The 11,710-nt window shown below is 34.7% G+C and overlaps 1 protein-coding gene across 1 annotated transcript; it reads left to right on the top strand.

Annotated features, from left to right (window-relative positions):
• Positions 1 to 893: 893 nt before the first annotated feature.
• On the top strand, positions 894 to 8,866 carry LOC134846136 (uncharacterized). Its single transcript, XM_063863358.1, has 4 exons — positions 894 to 1,397; positions 1,643 to 1,767; positions 2,582 to 2,957; positions 8,140 to 8,866. The coding sequence occupies exons 1-4, from the start codon at positions 947 to 949 to the stop codon at positions 8,568 to 8,570; spliced, it is 1,383 nt and encodes a 460-aa protein (XP_063719428.1). The 5' UTR covers positions 894 to 946; the 3' UTR covers positions 8,571 to 8,866.
• Positions 8,867 to 11,710: the final 2,844 nt, after the last annotated feature.

Here is an 11,710-nt window from a genome sequence, read left to right as displayed (position 1 = left end):
AAGTTTCACAATCTTTGAAATTGGCAACATTGTAGTTGGGTGCTGTCAAAGTATTTTCATAGGTTGCAAATCTTGCTTTCAAAAATGAACCCGCAAACTTTTTTAGTTTTCGAGATATGACGGTTCTTACGATTTTTCAGAAAAATTTCAGGAAACCTAGATTTAAAACATTTCTCAACATTTGCTCTTCCCAACCCTGTATTTGGGTGCTGTCAGGGTTTCTCGGTAGTAGCAAATCTCGTCATCAAAATTTGCTGCTCATATGTTCATACGTTATAATTTGTGGCGTTTTTTTTCTAATAAATTTTAAGAACTTCGATCAAAAAAACTTCACAAAAATTATAATAGAATAAACTAACATCCTCCCCCCAAAGCAGTTTTTTGATGGGGGAAAGATGATAACTTGATCCATTATAAATCCCGTTGATTAATTGTTTGCTGTCAGGGTACTCTCATGGGTTGCAAATCTTGCCTCCAAATATGACTGCTCGGGCGCTTTTAGTTTTCGAGATTTGACGTCTTATGGCTTTCCAAAAGTTGAATAAAAAAAAAACAAGAAACAAATTGAAATTAATATTACTGTAATTGGGGACTGTCAGAACAGTCTCAGAGGTTGCATATCTTGTTTCCAAGTTTGACGCTCAAGTCAACTTAGTTTCCGAGATATGACGTTTTTTATGATTTGTCAAAAATTCGGAGCACCGGAGGTGCGTTACACGATAGTTACAACTGATCTCCAGATTCAGAACTTTATTCAGACCGTTTTTTTAAGTAGTTTCAGATCAAGCTTGTATGGTTTTAGACACGCTTTAATTGAGCTTCTAGCAAATTTAATGATCTTTGACTGAAAAGCGAGATTTGCGTTTTTTGGACCATTTTAGCAAACAGATACCAGTACAAACACGTATAAATTAACTATATAATTTTATTTGACTCAATACATCTAATGGCACTGACAAGGCTCAACTTTTTCACTAGAATGTGGATTCTGATCTTCGTTCTCATTTCTTTCAATTGTGTTGATTCTCTTACTTTTTCGTGTCCTAGTAACTGTCGCTGTTCGGATAATTACTCATCCGAATCGGCTGACGACACGAAAAGGACTCTAGAATGCCGAGTAGATTCTCAAGATGGCCTGATCAGTTTTCCCGAGTTACATCCGGAGGTTGAGGTATTCACACTTACTGCTGGAAGTTACTTGAAACAAACACACGAAGAGACTTTCAGAGGGAGCCAACAGCTGGAGCAGATTTCGTTGAATAATTCGCAACTTGAAGATGTGGGAAAGGAGACGTTTTCTGGACTCTGGAAGCTGTCGCGTCTGGATCTCAGTGGAAACAAGCTGATGTTTCTGTCTTTGAAGGCCTTCTGGAAATTGGAAAGCTTTTTGGTAACATGTGAGTGACCTGTATACTACATTTTTGTTCTTTTTGCATAATATTCAACAATTTACTACATATTTTTTGCTCAAGTTTTTTACTGCATTTTTTGGACCCTAAAATCAAAAATGAAATCAACGTTGAGCTTCTAAAAAAAATTGCACTGTCTCAAAAATTGCACTGTCTCAAAAATCAATGCCTTAATTCTTAGATCAAGTGTTTTGTGCAATTATTAAGGTCAAAATTGTTTTGTTGTTGTCTAGTGAACTTGAGAAACAACCCGTGGCACTGTGACTGTGAACTGAGGAGGGAAATGGAGAGAATTCACGAGGCCATTTTCTTCGACATCAACACAATCAATTGTTCAACACCAGTGGAGTTCCAGGGTGTGAGTGCTTATTCATGGGTCTTGGGTGGTTGTTTTTTGGGGGAAGGGGGGCTCTGCGGTCTTATAGTTTCCTGGAATCTGCACATTGAATCGGCTGCGGAGTAGTTTTTTAACCTTTGAAAAATTTGTTGATGTTTTAGGGTCGACAATGTCAGATTTTTGAGCTCTGTCGAATCACTTGAATGATCATTCAATAGCAAAACTGTTTTGGATATTTTTGAGGGCTGAGGACCAAACTTTTATCTAAAACACAAGATTCTTAAGTTTTTTTATTCAATCTAAGCCTGCCCAAACCGTTAATTTCTTCCAATAAAAAAATCTAGAACAGTTTCGGTATTATATGATAATTCTAGCAATTGGACTGAGAAAAGTCAAGACCACAAAATTAAAAGATTTCCTCAGACCCCCTCGGAACGATGCTATGTTCATGCAATTTCAAAAGTGACCCCCTTACCTCTCTTAATTGTGGTTGCCACATTTTCCAAAGAGAACCCCTTGGTACTATTTTATGGCTACTAATTCTGGTCGACCAAGCGAAAAACTTTTCTGAAGACGCAGTTGCTGTCATTTTACTAATTTTGAGGTAAGCGCGCACCGAAAAAACGCGTTTTTGGATAAAACTGTGCTCGAAAATAGCAATTTCAAAAGAATTGACGGTGCTAAAATTCGTCCGAAATTATGTCATTGCTGGGTTTCAACAGATCAAAAAAAATTATAATTGGCCGGGCTAAAAAAAAGGCTGGAAATTTTTTTCTAACCTTCGTCAAAAATTTTCCGGGCAGGCAACTGTTTTATAAATAATGTTTTGTTTCAGATGAATCTGTTCGATATAGGCGAGTCAGATGTTTGTCCCAGACTGGGCAAAGCCAAAATAGGAAATGTCATCTTCCTTCTAGTGATTCTTGTATTGGCTATAGTCCTCACAATCGCATGCATCATTTACTACTACGGATGCATAATGCGACAATATAGACACGAGAAACTTTTCAAACCTCCCCAGTCGGTCATCAAATACTACCCCAAAGTGAAACAGCAGCCGAGCGATGAAGTCAACAACGAAGAGCATTACGACCAATATGACAGTTTGCCCAATTCTCCCAGAGTGTCTTTGGGTGAAAATAGCGGCCAATCAAAAGGGAGATTGAGCTCACCCACAAGTGGCAGCTTCACCATTGCTAGGCCACGACCAGGTTTGATCTTATGAAGAGAATCGCAAAAAGTTTGGACAAGCAGATTTAAGTAAGACCAGAAAATTACGTATATGAGAAAAGTTTGCACGCAAAAGCTAATCTACCTAAAAAGTCACCTGAAAATTGAACTTTGCATGCAAAATTTATTCAGAGTCGGCAGACATTGATTGCCTTTATCAATTAATTTTATCTAGCCGAACTACAATTTTTTAAAATACATTATTAAGTTTCCTAAGATTAAAATGACAAGAAGCATTTATCGTTCGTTTGTGTTTTTCCCGGCAGGGGCTGCGAGTTTTTTAAATTTCATAAGTTTTGTATATCATCTGAAAGGGGTTGCTCTGAGCCCAAATTTAAAGAACTTTTATCGTGATTGTTTTTTGTAAAGTTATGTGGTTCAAAATTGGCAATATGGGCAATATCGGACAATTGAAAGGTGATATTTTTCGCGCTATTCACGCGTAGGTGGAGTTGTTGTCTAACTCTCATTGGTCTAATTACTACTTTTCTAGATCCAAAATATATCGATTTGTGCTTAACATGGTACCTGAATGCATGGGTTTGGTATCCGCATTATACGTGTGGGGGAATAGTTTCCAGAAAAAAAATTTCGCGAATTTGTTTTTTGATTTTATCAAATTTTTAAAACGCTGATAATTTATCCCCAACACGCTGATAATTACAAAGAGAAACTTTGAAAGTTTTAGAGCCTTGTATCATCATAATCCGACCACATGACTTGCCTGAATTCAATTTGGAACGCATTGGTCCACCGCTTACGCTTGTTATACAAACGCAATTATAGCGCGTTAATTATCCCAAATTGGCCAAACTTGCAATTTTCAAACCCCCATAATTTTATGAAAAGTGATCACAGATGGAATTTTTTTTTTCAATTTTGAGCTCAAAAACTAATATTTTTCAGATGGTATAAAACAATTCTGTCAAAAGTTTGTAGTAAAAAATTCAAAATTGGCCGTCTAAAAATAATCGCACCAAGAATTAACTTTCCGGACCATAAAGCAAAAAGCGTAAAACCTAGAGACAGAACTGAGAGATAAATTTTCTAGTATCGCATAAGACCTATCATAGAAGATATATGCACAAATAACTATGTTCTTCGATCGAATTTTTGTTTTATATCATACAATTTCCATATAACAATAACTTCACACCTATATATGAAAGTTTTGGGAGAGCATTTTTCCATAAACTACAAAACTGATTTCGTACAAAACGTTTGATTGCTGACAATTTTTAGATGGTGTGAAAAATTGACAAAGACATTGGTGTACATAAAACTAGAGTCACCAAAAATTGGTTGGTCTTGCATTTACATTGCCTTGCAAAATTGGTTGGTCTTGCAAACTAGGTCATGAAAAATTGACCTGAGTTGTCTTAGAACTGTCAGACACAAATGATATAACGAAAATAACAAACTTTCAAGTTTTGGCAAAATTTTTCATAGATGAAAATTTTTTGAAGTTTGAAATTTTAATTAACCAGGCCTTGATCAAGGCATACATAAAGATATGGGCATACATAAGGAAAGGCATTTTGAGAGTTTTCAACAACTTATCCAGCGAAAAGGAAAAAAAATCTAACAGTCATGTATCTTGGACTACGTTATACACAAAAAAAATTTTATTTTGCAAGCAAACAGTTTTTTGAAGCGTTTTTACTTTAGACTTGATAAAGGGAAATTTATGATAAACATTTTGTAGTATAGAATTGTATGTTAAGCAAGTTTGGCGCATGAAGTTCAACCCGAGAAGAGAAGCATATCCATCCTATTTTTTTTTCAAGTTGCAATATTTTAATGTTCAGTTTTTAATATTTGAATTGTTTCAAGGTTTGAATAGTTAAATATTTGAAACATATCAGAAAAGTACTCAAAAAAGTGCATGTAGCATTTAAGTAGGGCCACACCATAGTTTCGCCGTGATGAGTTGTACAGATCGTATGTTGTTTCTTTCCCTCGTGAATAAACGGTCTTAGATCTCAAAGAAACGTTTAATTATATCACATGGCATGTTTGGGAAAAAAGCAACGTTTAAACAGTGTACTCGCTCATTTTTTGCGCTGAATCAATGATGCTAAAACTCTTCAATTATCTAGTAATTAAACTTTAATTAGAAATAAATCTATAAAATTAAATGAGTTAAAAATGTCTAGGGTGATCTTTGTTACAGATCTGCAGTTTTAACTTTGCTTTTTCAGCTAAAACAGTAAAGTTAATCAGGTAGATCACTCTTGTTTTCTGTCTGAATCAGATTTTAATTTGCCAAAAAAAGCAGTTGAGCCGATTAATTGGGCCATCTTTTTTTCAGGCGTTTTTTAACTGCATGAAACATTGTTGCTGTTTTTGAACTTTCCTACGTGCATAAGTTCTCCAAATAGATATAACTGTTAACAAATTTATCGGACAGCGTCTTAAATTTTTGAAACAAATCTGACAGTGAAATGGCGTTAAAAATTCAATTGAACTTTCAAAACTGCATTTGAACTGACAAAAGAGCAATGCAAACTGATTGCCCTTTTTCGAAGAACATTTTCATTCAACAGCGTTTTTCCATGCAAATTTTCAGAGCAAAAAACAAAAAAAAAACGACAAATAGGCAAACGCGAAACGTCAGAGTATTTCGATTTAGTTTTAATTTGAAGGCCAGAATTATTTCGGAAGTTTAGTACATTGTCCGATAATTTTGTTAAAAGCTATATCAAGATTTTTTCGACTTGTAGTGCAAATAAGCAGAAAAATCATCCTCACCTTATATTGAATTTATATTGTGTGTTTCTTAAAATCTCGTTGGAGACATACTTCGAAAAGTTGCTGATTACAGCTTTTTACGCTGGCCCAAATATCCCATTAAGAGCCTGATGGATGAACAAAATTTTGCATAAAAATACTTTTAACCTACCTTCGTCCCCGTCAAATCCGTAACTGGCTATACTCAAATTTCGGCCACTATTAAAATGGGGCGGATTTAGCGGGCTAGGGGATGACAGCTCTCTCTCTTTCAAGGTTATCATCTTTATCAGTCAAACAGCCCCCCCCCCTTTGATGCAATTTTATGTATCCATTTTGATTGCCCAAAACAGCTCTTTAAAAAATTGCCTGTGATGCAATGCTGAATTTTTTGAGTGTTTTGAAATCCTTCCCTCGCTGAGAAAATTATAAATCATGCAATGCTTTTCAAGCGTGTTTGTTGTTATCTGAAACTGCCTCTTTTACGCAGGTCGCCTTCAGTTGTTAACCTTGAAACGAAGGAAGCGAAAATTTCATTGATCAAGCTCGGCCCAATTTTTATTTTTCACAATATAATTATATGAAAGTTGAAAATTCGGAAAAAATAATTGGGACCTTCAAACCCGAAAGCATTTAGAAAACAAAAACATTGTTTGCAGTAAAATAGATAAAAATAGGTGTTAAAAACTAGCTTGATAAGAAATTGAGGCGGGCAAAAAATTCGACAAAAAAGAACGAAAAACTAATTTAAACTTAGATTAGTATCTTTTTACAAAACATTTCACCTTAAAAGGTCGCAAAAATTTATTGATAATTAGTAGCCATTTAACTTCTGACAGCAATTGGGCTATAATTGAGAGGGGGATTTTAGGAAGCGGCCGCTTGTTTCCGACATTTTGAACGCTTAAATTCTCAATAATGATTGAATTGAAAATACTTAACTGCGCCAAATATTTTTTGTGCTATGTAAAATTATAAGCAGAATATTTTGCATATTTTTTGTCAGTTATTTTTCAAATTTTTTCTTCTAATTATTAGAAGAGGGAGCCCGCGTCATGAGTCGAAATTTATTCCGGCGAAGTTTTTCAAAATTGTACTGCAATTAGTATATTTCCGAGTTGATCGAGCATTAAAAGAATTTATCAAGTATATTACAGTCACGGGACATGGAAGTTGCCCCTTTTACTTTTCAAGCTATGACATGAAAGAAATTTTTTTCACTTATCCGGATAAAAGTGCGTAATAAGATGTTGTAGAGGAGTCGTTTGAACATTTCATTAGGGTATTCATTAGTGCACACATCCGATTTGACAAATATCTGAAAAGCCAAAAAGTATAGCAAACATCCGAAAAACAGCTTTTATAGGGAAAACAACCGACCTTTTTCAAAAAGTAGGGCAAATATCCCATTTCTAGCGCTCTTTTGAAAAATGCTATTTTGGCCGATTTAATACTGACCGCCGCGGTGGCGCCTATATGATGCGAGCATGTCAACAGAGGAGTCTATATAGGACATTCTATCAGGACAAAAATTTGGCAGCTTTCTGCATTCAACCGATAAAACGATCGAATATTTTCTCTTTGCCTGTGGTTTTCACTGCACCTACTTAAAACACAGGGCCTATTCAAAAATATTTGGCTCGTTTACCAAGTCTTTTTTCTCAGGGGTCATTTTTAAAAGGTAAATATCGTTTGTAGTTAATCATAATTCGTAGATAATCATAAATCGTAATTTTCGTCAACAGCGAAGAAAGATTTTGTTTCCGACGAAATATTTTTTTTCATGGGAAGTTCATGATCTTGGTCATTTTCTGGGTTAAACTTCCATAACACTGCAAACATACTCTGTACTTGGGCAGTAATTTTTTTAATTTGTTTTCTACTACTTGTATAAAGAAATAAAAGGCAAAGGTACAATAACTAATTGTGTTTTCCTCTTTTGACCTGTTATTGTCATTTAGTTTCGAAAATGGTTTTTCTACATTTTACTGACAATACGGTAAAAGTAAACCTTTCATTTGATGCCTTTTACGATAGCAAATTAATTGGTACAAAGTAACAAAGCATCACAAATTATCAAACATTTTTTTATGATTTCAATTGTCACTTAAATTTTTTGATAGGAAAAGATTGATTGAGAAAAACTATCTAGTTATTAAATACAAATCTCGGCCATTTTTGTTAAGACTCAGACAAAAAAGTGGGTCAAAAATTCATTTAAGGCTGATTTGTTCCGTGTCTTTCTGGCACAAAAAAGCTGTGCTATGTTTTGCGATAGGCACCAAGTTCATCGTTTTGTTAATTTTCAAAAGGTAAAGCTAGTGCTAAAAACTAAACTAATTTGTCGTTCGGAATTTTATGTTTCAAAGACTTTAAACAAATAATTAATTTTTGTGATAGTGCTGAAGTTTCATAATTCCATTTTGGTTTTAGAACACCAATTGAGCCCCAATTCGAGCTCCATTTCCAACCAACCAGCGTCGATACTTGGCAGACGGTCTTCTCGTGCTAGTTCTCGTGGCTCGATTCGATTTGATTTGAGTCCCCAACCAAATCAGTCCCAGAGACAACCGTCAACCCCTCTAAGCCCCAATTCAAGCTGGTCTTCAAGCCAGCCAGAACCGGTTTATCGCAAATCGCCCTCTCGAACTAGTTCTTCGATCCGAGATGATTTGAGACGCCAACCGAATCAGTTCCAAAGACGGCCGTCTGTTCCTATCAGTCAAGACCGAAGTCATAGAAGACAGCCGAACCTTAGAGATTCCAGTTCCAGATACGAAGAAGATAAATTTGGATATCTAAGACCACCCAGGGTTGCTAATCCAGGAACCAGAGATAAACTTGGTCAACAGACGTTCGCATAGGGTGCGCATGGTTTTTGTTAACAATGATGCGAAGAAGTATATGTTAAATAATGTAAAATAATCATAATAATCATAAATTTGTTCATAAAATATGAAAATTCTATCAATTGAAGAGTACCGAAACCAGCAAGCGCAGAAAGTAGTTCATCCTGCAAATGCGCCGCTTAAAAACTTTTATTTCGTAACCAAAAACTATCAGTTAATCAATGTATTACTTATACCAAACAACGAAAAGGCGTTATACCATAAATTAAACAGTTTAGTTGAGCGTAATCTAAAATGAATGACGCGCTGAATAAAACAGTAGTTTTATTTAAGTTTTCAAAAAACTTTTTGATGTTAAATATGAACTACTTTTAATTTTACGCTGTATAACTAGTTTTCAGTATTTGTTTTACGATCATTAAAGTTCTGGAGATTGAATTGTAAATGTCATTCTGAAACAGATTTTTCAAGTAGACACCATGAATCAAAAAATTTGTGTTTCGCATTTTTATTGGCAACTCTGTATACTAAGATAACGTATTGACATAGTGATTGGGTATATTGGTTGGAAGTGTTAAAAAAAACGGAGTCGAGAAAATAGAAAATTTGATAGAAAGGATAAATAATATGACTGCATTTGCTTCGAATTGTTTCAACATTTTTCATTAATTTTGAAATTTGGTTCAAAAATGATTCCTAGGTTTTAAATCAATTTCAGTTCTACTGAGACCTTAATCTTTTGAATACATTGATAACACATTGCTCATAAGATTCAACAGTGACCATGCTTTATGATTTGTTTTTATTGGTTGTAAGTTTTTTTTCCAGGCACTTTGATATCAGTTTCAGATCTTTTTCAGTTCTGTATTTTTGTTTTATTTGCTAAAAGTTAGCTCGGCACAAAGAATAATTTTTCTGTGCTGTGATATGTTGCAAAAATCATTGAACTAATTTAAATAAAGCAAGGAAACCATAACATGTACCCCCTAACAGGTAAACCATAACTTAGAAAAGATGAGAAAAAAGTATTTATTAGTTTAGCTAGTTTTTTTTATATGACTCGATTATTCGCGATATTTCTTCAGTCAATTGTAGTATTGCGTGTAGAGTCGGTAGCATTTGTTGCTGAAGGCAAGCGTTTATTTACAAAGTCAATAATTTTTACCAATCTCGAGTTACATATCTACCAATTTAAAAAAAAAAACAGTTCAAATTATTTTGGGAAGCACAATTTTGCGGATTCAAGCTTTATTGCAACTGCAGTTATCATGCAACTTTTAACATAGTTTTCTTGCGCTGTAACTTTCTTGGGTTTTCTTGCACTTAAACTTCTGATATAGTTTTTTTTTTCTGTTTTCTGTCAAATCAATTTTATAATCATTATGACACCAATAATGATAAGAAATTGTTTTTCTTACAGTAGTATGCATATAGTGCGTTAGGATCGGGGGGGGGGGGTTGTCATACATGGATGACCATTAGGTATAAATCATAATGGTCACCATGTATTAAATGATCAGCAATGGTCACCATGTAATAATCCTAATTGTCACCATGTATAATTTTATACCTAATGGTCACTATGTAATAATCCTAATTGTCACCATGTATAGTTTTATACCTAATAGTCCTCATGTAAAACTTCGGTATATTATTGAGTATTCCCACTGAACGTTGTGGAAACGGGAATGGAATTAAGTTTTGGTCGGTGCATGTTTTCCCTTCTAAAGTTTGGGGGTATTGGTTTGTTTTTATGTAAAATGACGTTATATACCTATTATATGCGACCAAACTATATGGTATATAGGAAAGCACAAGATTTTGGCAGCGTAGCTTAACTGTTGCCTGCGGTGAACGATTTCCTTCAAAAATGCATGTTTTATTGCTGAATCTCGAAAAAAGGAAAATTCGTCAAGCGCGGCGGCCGCCACCTCTATTTAGGCAAAAATTAATAATCAATTTGACTAAAATAAGAATGAAAAATTTCGTTCAGCCAACTGAAGGTAAAAACAAAGAAAAATTATGGAACACTGAAAACTCTAAAATGATGAAATTGGTTTGAAAATTTTGACATTTCCATTTTCCGTGTCTACAGGAGACTGAAAAATAAACGTCTGAAATCTATGACAAAAACTTTGATTTTATAGAAAGATTGAAAGAGCTAATAAGTTGAAGTGGCTAAAGATCTTGAAAAACGAGAACACTGATGAAAGCCAAAAGTGCCCATTAATTTTGCTGCAACCATTTCTAAGACTTGTACCTAACTTGTTACTATAAAATTGAAGTGGAACAAAATTTCTTGGGGTCCGAGTAGAGGAAAACGCATGGCGCTCGACTCTCAGCCGAAAGGCGGCGTTTCGAAACCCGTCCGGAAATTGTACTGAAAGGAGGCAACAGTTACTGGTATGGTGATATCCCCCCATAGATCGATTTTGTACTTTTTTTCTCACTTTGATAAAAAGCTTAACTTCTCGAATTACTGCTTTTTAGTTAACAATTGGGTAAAATTTCAATTACTGAAAGAATGTATTGTTCAAAATTAAATTGTAAAATTTATAAATCAACCATATTAAATGGTTAGTTAATGGGTAAGCATGTGAGTTAGGAAACGTTTCAAAACATGATCAGTTATGTAAACAAAATCAGAAGCATCACCATTAAATTTTTTATCAAAAATCAAATGTGCAATATAAATACAAAAAGAACCGCACATGGTAGAGTTTGAGTCTTGCATGGGAAAGTTTGTCATCAATTCAGTCACCTGATGAAAATTCTCGTTCAATCGTTCATACAGATTGGTGTACTGCCAAGAAGGAAGACCGAGAGGATCAGCGAAGTATAAAACATTTCTTCTGTTGCATATCACAATCCAATGTGTCCCCGGAGAAACTGATTTTGAAGTGTTCACAATCATAAAGATATTGTTTGGGATGTGAGGTGGAAAATTGTCGGCTGCAAATACTCCAAAAAACTTATATTTCAGATGTTTACAATTCTGAATGAGGTCCTGCAACTGGATTTCATCCATTTTCAGACTGTCGAAATGGGAAGGACGTTCTTTGTAACTTTGCGGTCGGAGGTAATAAATACATTGGATGAGCGTATACCCCAAACAAAAATTTCCAGGTTTGCTGTCAAAGCGTTTGAGAATTGAA

The sequence above is a fragment of the Symsagittifera roscoffensis genome, chromosome 5 (genome assembly GCF_963678635.1).
Source record: "Symsagittifera roscoffensis chromosome 5, txSymRosc1.1, whole genome shotgun sequence".
NCBI lineage: Eukaryota > Metazoa > Xenacoelomorpha > Acoela > Convolutidae > Symsagittifera > Symsagittifera roscoffensis.
This window is presented reverse-complemented; position numbering and strand designations above follow the sequence as displayed.

Bases quoted from the DNA above. Each gene is read 5' to 3' on its own strand.
- LOC134846136 (XM_063863358.1), top strand. From the start codon at position 947: ATGGCACTGACAAGGCTCAACTTTTTCACTAGAATGTGGATTCTGATC. The intron at 1,768-2,581 runs GTGAGTGCTTAT...GTTTTGTTTCAG, and splicing joins CACCAGTGGAGTTCCAGGGT to ATGAATCTGTTCGATATAGG. The intron at 2,958-8,139 runs GTTTGATCTTAT...TTTTGGTTTTAG, and splicing joins CATTGCTAGGCCACGACCAG to AACACCAATTGAGCCCCAAT.